This window comes from Amphiura filiformis, chromosome 12 (assembly GCF_039555335.1).
Source record: "Amphiura filiformis chromosome 12, Afil_fr2py, whole genome shotgun sequence".
In the NCBI taxonomy this organism is placed as follows: domain Eukaryota; kingdom Metazoa; phylum Echinodermata; class Ophiuroidea; order Amphilepidida; family Amphiuridae; genus Amphiura; species Amphiura filiformis.
The window spans coordinates 10,388,733-10,403,259 of record NC_092639.1 but is presented as its reverse complement, the minus strand read 5'-3'; the positions used below and the strand labels follow the sequence as shown (position 1 = coordinate 10,403,259).

Genomic DNA, 14,527 nt, shown 5'->3' with positions numbered 1-14,527 from the left:
AAATAACGTTAACGTATCTTTCAAAAGAAGAATAAAGGAGGTAATTATCATTGTAAATTTTGATATACAACACTCCCTACATTTGTACTTTTAATAATGGGTAACCCCAGACTTTTTCCCCTTCCCAAGTTTTCATATTGGTGGTTTCCAACTATTCAACACTTTGCCTTGAATCCTATACTATAATCCATTCAGGACGCCAGGAATCTGTATGACTAACGTACATGTGCTAAGTTCCGGGCTTCAGCATGCACTATAACTTTATGGTCGTTCTAAAGAAAGTTCTTTCGGTCTTGGATGCTAGCAGCAAAATAATTCGGGATTACAAATCAACATAATGAATTACTTCAGCATTCTATGAACAGCACGGTGTATCTTTCTTTATAGCTTTGCAAAAGGAAATGCATGTTTTTACAGGTTCTGAACAACATGAACAGTTGAGATTCAACTTTAGTTCAAAGTTACTCAACGACGTATATGACTAACAGACTATACACATTGTGGATATAGTGTTCGGGAAATAATAGTGAAAGGTAAGTCTGCACATGCAAATAATTATGATACAGAAACAAAATTGTGAATTAAAAATTCAAGCATATGTCATCAGTGTTAACAAAACGGATCTGTTGAAACTGAAATTGAGGTTTCGTCCATGATATAGACTTAGAAATTAGTAATTTCGTATAACCATATAGTACATGTGCTGAAAACAAGTTTGGTCCTTACTTACATAGATAACTTAGCTAATAAAAGTTTATACAAATTACAATGTCGTCGCTGCATATTAAATTGCTGGTAAATCATTAAGTTGGCATGGTCATGATATTCCCAGCAATCAAAACGTTTTATATATAAAATTTAGATGTCTCGCAGTTGAAGGGTATAAAGTGTACAACATGTTTTTAATAATATTCAAAACTATTTTTAATATATACTTAGTACAACATATTATAACATATTTTGTTGACAAAATATTTTTCAAACTTGTTTGAAGAAAATACTTCACAATAACATGTTGACATTTAATTGTTAACAAAACGTTTTAACCAAACCTAAAACATATTAATCGCACATTTATAACGTTTTAAAAATATTTTTGTGTTAGCTGGGTATGGGTTATCAGGATTATAGACATAGCTACTCATTTAAATGCAAAACACGAATGACAATTTGATTAAGAATATGTTCAGCGATTAATTCAGAATTGGCATAACTAAAAGTAATCGACATTGTACTATTAATAACCAGAGGGGAAAAAACTTAATGCTTTAAAAGTACCGGGAAAAGTACATGAACTGTGCCTGGTGTTCTACTGGTAGTGATGATGACCATGATGACATTTCGCACAGCATTAAGTCTTCATCATCACCATCTCCTATTACACAATACACATGTTGAATTCATTTTGTTACTATTACTCCACACGCCATTGCAGATTTTTTTTTCAGCCAACAACGTAACAATTAAAAATTTAGGATATTTATAAAGTTGCCATATTGGCCCTACAAGCATTTCATTAGTTCAATTACCGTACTATAGCACGTTTTTATGGTATGAGCTATTACGTTAAAATATATGTAAAAAGGGAAAAAGTAGAAAAAGAATACCCACAGGCCCGCACGGAGCGACTATTTACAAACAAACAGCATTTATAGCACAGAGAATGTACTATTTAAAAAGATTTGGTCACTTTTGAAACAAGGTAGGCTATATTTTACGGAACGGTAGGCCTATAGCCTGACCATCAAACACAAACGTCGTACAGAATTAGGACCACTTTTGAGTCCCTTTTCAGGTCCTAAAGCAATGACTATAAGCGAATGTGAAATGATTTAAAATGAAAATATATTTATGGGTCTAATATAAAATAATGTAAAATAGTAAGTAAAAAAGTACTTTAACAACATTTGATAAATAAATAAATATGTAAAATAGTAAGTAAAAAGAACTTTAAAAATAAATAAATAAATAAATAAATAAAATAAATAAATGAAAATAAATGATAAATAAATAAATAAATAAATAAATAAATAAATAAATAAATAAAATGCATTTTCACAATACTGACTATAATAAACATGTTGAGTTCGTTCTTACTGAACGTAAACAAAGCAACAATAAGTCACAGTTGTTCAGTTATCTTAATAGAGTGGAAGTGAAAATAATAATTTAATTACTGGTATCACTAAGTAACAATAGTCCAGTGGTCACTTAACGGAAATCGATCATTGGTGTCTTCCAATGGCAATTACCCCAAAATAGGGTCAAAGCATTTTATTAAAAAAAATGCGGAACACAGTGATATACCGTGCATAATTACATTTTTCAACGTTTTTTAATTTAATCAAGATGTTTCTTTGCATAACTTTTGTGGGTTTATTTTGGTCTAGGGCAGCAAAAAAATTAATTACATAAATTACGTTGTTCCATAAGCGGTCACTGTGCTGTAATTTTATTCTGTTAAAAGAACATTTACAAATTTGACAATATTTTTGCAATATAAGCAACTGAATCTGCAAGAATTTTTTGCACACAAACATTATGTAGCCAGAGGTTTCCGGTGGGTCATGAAATATTATTATCCTTTAAATGAAACAAAGAAAATTGCTTGAGTAGTATGCATATTTTACTTTGGACTATAAATACTCGTACATTTATAATGAAATATATAAATTGAATATGATATGAATATAGGCCTACATATTATTTAAATGATATAAATATGATAAATAAATAAATAAATAAATAAATAAATAAATAAATAAATAAATAAATAAATAAATAAATATTAAAATAAATAAATAAATAAATAAATACATAAATAAATAAATAAATAAATAGCACGATAAATTTTAAAATGTTTTGTTAACAACATACATAGGCATAATAAAATACATGTATGATATCAGTATTCATTCATATTCCTATTTTACGAGTCGTAATGACTAAAGGCCAAAATCACCTTTTACCCGAATTCACACGAATGCACAACAAAAACACACTGTTTGATTTAGTTAACAAAATCTAAGACTTTAATTGAAAGTCAAACATGATTGGTATTCACTTGTCTTGCGAAAATCACTGTTCAGCGAAGTCCACTGTACACTTGCATTTATAATCCTTTGCGTATCAAAATCCTCGCTCCTTTCTCCAAGCGCAAGCACTTAATTCTTTGCACAGTTCTCCAAACACTTAACTCCTTGCGCAGTTCTCCAAACACTCAACTCCTTGCGCAGATGATAATCTCCAAAAAATGGTGTTTTTTTCACCAATCACTCTCTTTCTCCAGGAAATAGGCTTCTTTCTGCACTGCTCCACTTTATTGATAGATGTGTTGTTTTATAAACCAGACTCCAGCAAGTCTTTCATACACTCAAAATCTCCCTCGCACACCGACATCGCCTGGCTAATAATTACTTTGTCAGCAGAGATACTAAAATAAATACCCGGGGATCGATACACGTGAATTTGCCATGCACGAGTTTGATATGAGAAGAAAATCTTTGGATACCGGGGTAGAAAATGATGAATATCTCCCGTAAATGATTTGGTATAAAGAAACCAGATGTGGTTCCTTGCACATGAATATATATTTTGAACAGATATGATAGTCGTTAGCTTGCGTCTTGAGAGAGTAGCTTGCGTCTTGAGTCAAAAACTGACTATAATTCTGATTTATATGTGCCGAATTATATAGCGCAGTGTATAGGCCAATCGTGGGGGTAATCTAAAAGCATATGAACTACCCAGCAAACACAAAACGTTTTCGACATCATTCGCAAAAGGTTATAAAAGGTTGTCAGAAAACGTTTAAATGTCGGGTTATATAAAGGGTACATTAATGGTATAAAACGTTTTCATAACATTATATAACATTTGTTGGTAATTTACTGCAAAAGCAAACACAAATGTTTTACAGAAAACATTTAAATGTCGGGTTATATAAAGGGTATAAAAACGTTTTAATAACATTCCAAAAACATTTGTGAAAGCTTGGTACAAATCATTCTAAACAGAATGTTATTTTGGGGTTGACAAAATATTTTGCAAAAAATGTTTGCCCAAAATATTTACAATAACGTTTTTAAAATGTTTTCACGACCTTTATATAACCCGACATTTAAATGTTATTAAAACGTTTTGTAAAAAACATTTTAAGAACATTTCTGTGTTTGCTGGGTGCAAATATTTTAACATAATGTTATTTAAGTGTTGACAAAATATTTGGCCAAAAATGTTTACAATGACATTTCGAAAATATTTTAAAAATATTGTTGTAGTGTGTTTTCATACAAAACGTTAAAACGATTTTATGACCTTTATATAACCCGACATTTTAATGTTATTAAAACGTTTTACCTAAACCAAAACCCAAAATATAACTTATTTAAAACGTTTTAAAAACGTTTTTGTGTTTGCTGGGTATGGCCTACCATGCTCCACTGACACACAGCGAGGTCAGTCACCGAGCTAATCGGGGCTATTGTCAGTAGCCTTAGTCAGATGTCCTTCGGCCTATTATGCGACTCAAAACTATTAAACAGGTCGATACAAAAATGGCCATGCGTGGCGGTGGATTCAACCTACCATGGCGATTTCTGCCATGAAGATATCGGGGCGATGACACTGTGCCTCGTTGCTGTGATAACCAAATGGACAAACATAATGTGTCGGTGTAGATAATACACATCTGGCGTAGCCCTGTGAGCCATGGCCTCCCTGATATTTGAGATCTTTATGCTTTTATTTATTTTATAGCCCATTTTTGTGATTTTCCCCCTTGCATGATGCACGACCTTTGCCGGACTTTTAAGTTTAAAAACCCCATTAAACCAAGATAGCACTCATTGAAAACAGCTCAACTATGTTAAATCGGATCTTCTCTGGTTAAATCCACACTAGGCCTACACATGTTTCTGTTTTACCTGTGCGATATTGCAATGAGCTGGTATTATAGTTTCAGTTGGGTGAACGATTATAAAGCAAACGAAAGGTAACAATACTGTGTGGGCCTTTGTTTCCCAAATGAGACAATAGTCTGCATATTGTTAACCAGCATTCTTGAAAATGAGAAACATAATGGATGTAGACTTAACAGTGTGTGGAAATAATTTCTTCATTTTTTTGGGTGTTATCTGTCATTTACATATCAGGGGGTACGACCATTTGCAGATGCCCAACCTACTCAGTTTTAAGCCTACGTGTAATGTACCCGGGGTAATGTATTCATTATTCTTGATTGATATCAAGTACAAAAAATATCCGTCAAGTGGTTTAGCTTTAATGACCTTCGCAAGAGAGCGGTACACAAGTGAGTGATAGTCAGTAAAAGATGCATTCGATTTACACAGAAAATTTTGCAGGCCGTGCCGTGCCCTTCCTTCCTAAAACACCAAAGTGCGAATATTTCCAAACTATATTTTCTAGAATTTCAGAGAGTACTTTAAATATTGGCCGGTTATTTTTCACACAGTGACGTTAACTAGCCAATGCCCTATACTTACAATATACATCACGCAAACTGGTGAGAGTACTGTGTATTGTGTATAAGAAAATGAACAGTAACTGCAGTATGGGAAGTTATCTACCACCCGTCCCCCACCCCATTCCGAGAAAGTCTTGACTACGTCACTAATAATTTAGCCTAAATCCTTTACAAGATGACCCGTCAGATGACTAACAGAATTTTCGCGAGGTCTTTACTGAGACGTTTCATTTCCCATGTATTTTTGAGACAGGAAGAAGTCACTTTGCTCTGAACATTTTCCATGCTCTGAACTAGTAGATATACCACGATTCGTTATACATGTTCACTCTTTATACTCGCCTAATAAATAGCCTAGTTTGCAATAAGGCCAATGCATATTACTGCCATACTATAACTATGATATGACCTAAATTCTCTTGGCGTAGCAAGCGGGTGGACAGGGTGGGCGAAGTCAAGGGCCCCCAAGCAGAAGGGAACATGAATTGGTATATTACTGCCATGATATGACCTAAATTCTCTTGGCGTAGCAAGCGGGTGGACAGGGTGGGCGAAGTCAAGGGCCCCCAAGCAGAAGGGAACATGAATTGGTATATTACTGCCATACTATGACCTAAATTCTCTTGGCGTAGCAAGCGGGTGGACAGGGTGGGCGAAGTCAAGGGCCCCCAAGCAGAAGGGAACATGAATTGGTTAGGGAAATTGTGGGATAGGTTTTTTCGACGGGAATTCATAACAATTAGTGGGTTTTTAGCGGGTTCGCCGTCGGACAAGTTTAGAACTGTCAAGCCGTTTTTCGTCAGGAGTAGCTCTGACTCGAATGAGACATGTAGGCCGCCCCTTTGCCTACTGATGGCTCTGAAAAGCCATCAGAGCCACCAAACATTTAAAATTAGCAGATAGGTCTGTTTGTTTTCTGTAGACAAGGGGCAGTCTTCAGTGAACGGCTCTTTTCAGCACCACAAAACCTTTAAAAAATTAGCAGATAGGCGAGATCTGCTTGTTCTCTGTTGGTAAGGGAGGCTGATTAAGGCGATGTTAAAGGAAGTACAATCCATTGGCAGCCAACTTCACAGGTCGTCCGTCGTCGGTACAAGATGGTCCAGGGGCCATGTGTACCGACAGTTCACATATAGGGTGTATCAACATGATTGTTATCCATCAATTTCCATTAGTATGGCAACAGTCACATCAAAATGCAGGACATGAACAGTCACCTCATTTATATTATATATATAAAACGTCATAAAACTATTGTCATTTCAAGAGGATCTTATGATGATTTTGGAAGTAGCATGCATTTCATTAAACAAAGCTGATGGGTAGGGTCTACCAATCATTTTGATACACCCTGTATACCAAATTTGACCAACTCTGCGACGTGCTTCTTACATTTTGGTCCGATAACATGATTACGTATTAATTTTACAAATTTTTTCGCACTTCGCGCGTAATTGTCCGAGGAAAGTAATTCTAAAATTTCTGAACCGGGACGATACCAAAAGCTGCTCGTCGGTGAAATCATGCTTTTGTCGGTAATTATTCAAATCTGTATAAGTCTGATCCCCCTTCCGAAAACCTTGCTACACTGCTATAATTCAACTTGATTTGTTCTAAAATTTGTCGGCTTGATCAATTTTTGTGTTCTTGTTCACTTTCTTACAGAATGCCTAAAAGAAGAGTCAAATACCACAAATGGCAACCGTCTGCAAGACCACCGGCAGTCATGTCTTGTAACTGGAAGTATACTCGCCATCTTCTCTTTGGTTGTCTACTATTATACATCTTTCTATCTGTTAACGACGTTGTCTACCACCCAGGTCATGCCGTTCATTTCCTCATATTTGACAGTGGCTTGTTCCGAGATCGTAGTCCACTTAATATTCTACCTAACGGAGTGCTGTCCAACTATCATTTTGTCTGTCCGCCGAAAAAAGAGAAACGAACTCCTATGAACCAGCAACATATACCCATGTTCATACAACAACCAAACTTGATGGAGAGTACTAGTGTTACTAACTCAACGTATTCAATTGTGAACCCCAAATCATCTTACAATCTTTGCGATGAAATAGAAGTATTAATCCAAGCGAAAGATTGGAGAAATTCTCGTAAAGTTTACGGTGGGGATTATTTTCGTGCTAGAATTTATACCGCCAGATATAAGGCGAGCGCAGCATCAGATGGTGATATTGTTGACAATGGGGATGGCACTTATAGCGCTTTCTTCACTCTTCGCTGGCCGGGAGAAGTCAAAGTTGGCGTGAATCTAATACATCCAAGTGAAGGTATTTTTGTCCTGAATAAGTTACGTGAGGAGATGCCGACAAGATTTGCCTATACCGGAAGATTCATTTCACAAGACGATAATCACATGGAAAATGTGGATTGTCATGTCAGTATGGAAAAATATAAGGTACAAAAATCATTATAGCATTAAATCACGCATGCAGTTATACTCTCCATGTCCTAAGTATTCTCATACATGCGGTTAAACAGAATTTTTACACTTGTCCTCAAGGAAGCAGAGTCAAGTAGGAAGTATTCAGTGCTATTATCTACATTTTTTTTCTCAAAAATGTCGTTTATATATATAAAAAGGAGCGGACCAAGAATTGACCCCTGGGGTACACCACAGTCTATGTTTTCTGTCAATGAAAAACTCGAGCTTGTTTACCATATAACAGCAATCTTTGTGGCATATTTGCTTACTTTACAGGGTCCTGTCTGTGATTTCAGTCACAAAGCAACCGGTGCTACATGGTATTGTGTCAAGCCAAAGGACACCAACCTATCTTGTGATGACTGGCTATGGCACGTGGGCAATACAACTAAGTCACACGAACAGGCGCTGACTTTACTGACAAATTCAGAGGCGATGCTGTTTTACATGTAAGCTGATTTATCTTTAGTTTAATACTGGTCGATAGTCTGAAGGGCCATTTGACCCAATGACTCCGTTATACACCATAATCCTTACCCCAAACGTCACTCTAACCTAACCTAACACAAACCCTAATGCTAACCTTAACCCTAATCTAAAACGCCCTAAATCCTAACTTTAACCGCCTTTTGTTTACATAGGCCCCCTAGCCCTTTTTTGATTCTCATTTATGTATGCCAGTCCAGCAAACACAAGACATTTTCCTAACATTTTCAAAATGTCAAATGGGTATACCCGGTAAATAAGGGTTATCAGTAAACGTTTAAATGTTACGTCAAGGTTTTAATAACATTCTCAGAATATTTTTTTTTTAATGTTGCCATGCACAAACGGGCTAATGTGCTGTTCCTCAATTTTTGAGCATTTTAGTAACGTTGGGACCAATGTCGATGACTAGTTAGGCACGATATTAACCATGCCCCTGCAAGGTCTAACCCGCATAAGCATCAACTCAGCAAACACAAAAATGTTTTTTGAAACGTTATACACGCGTTCTGGTTATAGTCGAAACGTTTCAATAACATTAAATATCGGGTTATATAACTGTCATGAAAACGTTAAGCCACTACAACAGCATTTACAAAATGTTATCAAAATTTTATTAGAAAATATATTTTGATAAACATTTGTGCACAATATTTTATTAACACTTCATAACATTACGTTAGAATGCTTTGCATCAAGTTTTGAAAGATGTTTTATGAAATTATACAGGGTGAGTCAAAAAAGTGCAATAGAGCAAAGAATCGATATTTATTTAAGAACCAAGTTGAACTTTCCAATTATTGAACGTTTCTATAAATGCCACACTCAATAGTCACCTTTTGTGAAAAAATGAAGTGACTCACTGCTACCGCTTAATTTCATTTCATTATTTGTCCACGAGGTATGTATTGGAGCACACAATGCACGATAAAAGCTCTGAAACTGACTTTAAACTAAATAAGGTTGATTTTTGCGTTACTTTTATTTCGTTTTTTCTGTTCAAACAAATTTTCTAACATTACTTTAAGTCCTTCATACCTCACTCGACTCCAATTCCAGTTTTTTTAAATCCTAATATGTCCAACTTACTGGATGTTTTGAAATTCACTCCACTCCAATTTGCGCGCATTTCATTTCGACATTTGAAAAACCCGCCTACAAATTTATATGGTTTTGATAGAGAATAGACATCTTTAAAGTAAAAGGGAAATGAAAATAACAACAAATAATGTTTCTTCTCCTTAAACAAGACAAGGGCAATAACACTTTGGGTGTTCCATTTTATTTCAATGCCAATGAGGTTAAGAAACTGGCAGTTGTTCCAACTATACCTTACACAGAGTGGGCTGACATTCAAATTTTAGGTGTATCTTGGACAAACATTAAAATTGGGTATCGCTATAAAATGTGTCATAAAAACAATGCGGTAAATGCTAATTTCCTTGACTTTTTCGCACAAGATCACTAATGGATATGTTATTTATAAAATGTTTTAAAACCTAAAAGGTTCAACTCGGTTCTTAAATAAAAATTGATTCTTTTCTCTATTGCACTTTTTTTGACTCACCCTGTATAATTAAACGTTATACAATTTATAGAACCCGACATATATAAAACGTTTTGTGTTTGATGGGAAGGCGTATCCCAGCATGCCCAGGGGCGTTTCAAAGAAATCGCACTCAAGTATTTTATCTCGATTTTCCTTCATGTCCTGGCTGAGCTCCTTCATTCTGTAGTCTTCGTATTTCTGATGACTTCTCTCGATATCTTGCTCTTTTCTCAATGACCTTGTTCTTTTTCTCGTGCATCTCTTATTCTTGTCACTATGGACCACAATGGCCTCATCCCAGTGGCATAGTTCAATAACCTCAATTAAACACTGGTTGCGCAAAATTTGACCTCAAGTTGCAGAGTATGAGTTTTTGTACCCAAATTTTCAAAGGTCATTCAATGAATGTAAAATTGTATTGAGGTTAAAGAACTGTGCCCTGATAGATGAGCATGTTGTGGATCCTAGTGTGTTGTAGAGTTGAAATCCATACACCCCTATGAAGACATGACTTTAGTCTTCCACACAGGAGTGTGAATTTCAAATGGGGTTACCTGAATGGGTGACTCCATTTGAAATTTACACTCCTGTGTTTATGGTGAGGAAAATTAAGGTCATGTCTCCCATGCGGGTATTTGAATTTCAACTGTAGCCCATTGCTTTGTCGTCACTTTCGTATCCACTTGAAAAAAATACTTAAGCAACTTGCCTTGTTTTTTTAAAGTTTAAAATATTTCCGCATTTATTTTCAGACAAAAGGCTCCAATTCGAAGATTACAAACTTTCGCCGTTAACGTATCGTGGCCGTCACGTAAGTACATTTGAGTATTACTGATAAAAGGTGACCGTACACCACGAATGAGCCGTTAATTCTGCCCGGCCAATTTTGTTTTATTTCGTGTTTAGAAAATATAAATTATAAACTTTAAAATGGTAAATCATTTGACTTCAAACGATATCCAGAAGCGGGGTTATAGTTTGTTGAACTTTGCTCCTTCAATAAAATGGTATACTTTTTCGGTTCTACATGTGTCTCTTTTCCCACATTGCTGGTAATAAATATCAAACAGTCATAATTGGCGGTCATTTCAAATCATCCCCAAGTCATCGAGGTTCAGGAATGTCCTCTCATTGTTAATCGTTAGTTATACATAGGCCTACCTAGACAAAATATAATGCTTTGTAACCCACCACTTGAACAGGATTTAGCCAAAGCAAACAAAGACTAGAGATATAAGAAGTCTATAGGCATAGGTAGAAGCTTATTATCCTCTTCAACAATAGGATTATTGATTGGTTTGTTTGACTAGCGCTATCAAAATGAGATACATGTAGCACTAACTTGAGGTACCCATGAATACGACCTTCATGCACATTTTACACTGTAACTTAGAATACAATTTAGGACATTTGCGGCTCATCGTGCACAAATAACCATGCTGACAGACACACGCTATAAAACAAATACTGTCATATAATATTGGTTTAATGAAACGAACGGCTGGTTCTGAACGCGTTCAAATTTATTATTTTTCCCATTTCGTCCAAATATATATCCACTGCGCTTCTTAGTTATTAAACGTTTTATCCAATTAATTTAAATACCAAGCAAATGTGGCATTGTATTGAAATATGTTCAAATTCAAAATTGAACACAAAAAGTGATCAAATAGTGTTACACATAATGAGCCGCAGTATCAGAACGGTGTTGCAAAAACTGTGTGCAATGGGGTTGACATTCCTTTACGCCAGGTATTTATTTCATTGGTTTATTGTAGTTGAAATCCTATACACCCCCTTTGGAAGATAAGACCTTAATCTCCTACATAGGGGGTGTAGATTTCAAATGGAGTCGCCCATCCAGGTAACCCCAATTGACATACACACCCCCTGTGTAGAAGATGAAGGTCATGTCTACGAGGTGGATATGAGGTGCATATGAATTTCACCTGGAATTACCCGTAATAGAGTGCAGCACTGATAACTTGGAAAGCAGAAAAGATAGTAATGGTCTCGAATATTAGGGCATACCGTAAAAACTCGATAATTAGCATATGTGCTTACTATCGAGGGCTTTTGAAAACATGAAATTGTACCAAAGTCCGGCTCTTTACCAACTGAGCTAATGGGGTTGAGACACAGGTTTACTTGTTCGTATATAACTATGTGTATCGATGATTTGCTCAAAACCCTTTACACTTTTGTGGATGGGGCACTTCATGTTTGCATGTTTTAAAAGCGCTCGATAGTAAGCATATATGAAGAGCTTTGTTGCAAAACCCCTTACATCCACTTTTGACTTTTTGAGAAAAACAGCTTTTTTTTAATTGTGCAAGTATTACTTGTTCGATTTGATTCAATTTGGGATTGGATAAAGTGTTGATGAATAGAAACTAAAAGAATAGGTTTGGGACAATTTTCAAGGCTTCCTATTTATTTTATTATTTCTTTTATATCATACCTTTTGTGGATGTAAGGGGTTTTGCAACAAAACAAATTTACCCCTTTTCTAGAACCCACCTTTGCAATCAAATTTGAGCCCATTTGTTTGCACTACATTATGTAACTTGACTAATGCTTTGAAAATCAAAAAGAAAAATTGAAATATCTCATTTACTTTTTTAATTATGAATTTTTAATTAAATTCAGGAAAATGGCATTTTTGGGTATTTCGAAGCTACACCTTTTGTTAATTAAAATGATTTTTTCAAACATAGTGACCCAAAAACAGTTCCTTTTGTTTAATAGTAGCCTGGAATGTTCTTTACCTATTAAAACCAAAAGGAACTGTTTTAGTCACTATGTTTGGAAAAATCATTTTAATTAACAAAGGTGTAGCTTCGGAAATACCCAAAAATGCCATTTTCCTGAATTTAATTTCCAGGCTACCATTATACATCAAAAAAGATTTCCCAAACAGGAAATATGCGATAACTCCGGAAGGGAAGGTAGTATGAAGGTCAAACAACCACCAAAATGTGTATTTTTACCCACACTATAATATTATGCCAATAACTCAATTTGGCCAAAAGTGGATGTAAGGGGTTTTGAAACAAAGCTCTTCATATGCTAACTATCGAGTTTTTACGGTATACGATTTTGCATATATATCATTCAAAAATCGTTAGTCTATCAAACTAATAAACTACGACGTGTTTGTTCTTTCCTTCAGCCACAGAGTTGAGAGCCTTGTCAACACGACAACTCCCACCGTGCAAGCCAGGTACACCAATGACATCACCGTACGCATCTGGCTTCTTTTGGCATGACGTCTGGTTTTCAAACCACTGCAGTATACACAAATTCTCAATTTCTGAAGCCCGTGAATGCCTTCAACATAAAACTCTTCATTTTCTTGGAGACTCTACAGTCAGACAGTTCATGCAATTTTTCTTATCAAGGCTTGGTAGAACTTTAAAGAAGTTACCTCTAGAGCCTTTTGTCAACTGGAAAGTTGGTCCATTTGGCGCTTACGATGAAACTAACAACATCACTATGTTATATCGACATCACGGGTTTCCCATACGTAACTCATGGACTGTATCATCACACGTGGATTATATGGTTAATGTTATTAACACCATCCACGGCGGACCCGATACAGTTGTAGTTTTAACAGCATGGGCGCATTTTACAGCAACAAATTTGACATATTATGCCAACAGAATGCAATCTGTTTTACAAGCAGTGAAAGAACTGCACCAACGGAGCCCTGATACACTCGTAGTGGTTCGTAGTGCAAATACAAGAGAACACGATGGTACTTATGGTGCCGTGTATACCAGTGATTGGTATGCCAGAGCTTTGGATGATACAATGAAGGATATATTCTCTCAATATCCAAAAGTTGGTTTCTTAGATATGTGGGATATGACCAGCTCGCATTATTCAAACGATGTGGTACATCCTCCGGAGGTGATAGTAGCAAATGCCATCAATCAACTTTTAACTTATATATGCCCATCACAACCAGAACTAGATAGGTAGCAGATCAGTGACATTGCTCATTACTATTTTGTTTTTAAATTTATCACCAATTTATTACACAAATTTGTATAGACTCAAACATGTTAACGGCAGCGATGCTAACGTTTTTCGAACCTAGTGTTTTCAAGTTGTGCAACATGCGGCTTTTAATTTACAGTACTTTTTGTTAAGTGCCTTTGTTTATCCTTAGCTTGTGCTCCAAGCAACCCTAGCTGCTAATCTTTTGTGCTCTAAGCAGCCTTAGCAGTTAACACTTTTGTGTTCCATGTAGCCTTAGCAGTTAACCTTTTTTGGGCTCCACTAGCATTTGTGCTCCAAGCAGCCTTAGCAGTTTTAACTGTTAAAAAAGGTTAACACCTTTTTGTACTCCCAAGCTAGCCTTAGCAGTTGACACATTTGTGCTCCATGTAGCCTTAGCAGTTAACATTTTTTGTGCTTCAAGCAGCCTTAGGTGTTAACATTTTTGTGTTCCGAGCAGCCTTAGTATTTAACCTTTTATGTGCTCCAAGCAGTTAACCTTTTTAGTGCTCCAAGCAGTCTTAGCAGTTAACATTTAGTGCTCCAAGTAGCCTTAGCA

General features: G+C 35.7%; 1 protein-coding gene across 1 annotated transcript; it reads left to right on the top strand.

Annotated features, from left to right (window-relative positions):
• The first annotated feature begins 206 nt into the window (after positions 1-206).
• Positions 207-14,323, top strand: LOC140165771 (NXPE family member 3-like). The gene is made up of 5 exons (XM_072189096.1): positions 207-533; positions 7,151-7,901; positions 8,205-8,377; positions 10,716-10,774; positions 13,136-14,323. Exons 2-5 carry the CDS (start codon positions 7,152-7,154, stop codon positions 13,948-13,950), a joined length of 1,797 nt encoding a protein of 598 aa, XP_072045197.1. The 5' UTR covers positions 207-533; position 7,151; the 3' UTR covers positions 13,951-14,323.
• Positions 14,324-14,527: the final 204 nt, after the last annotated feature.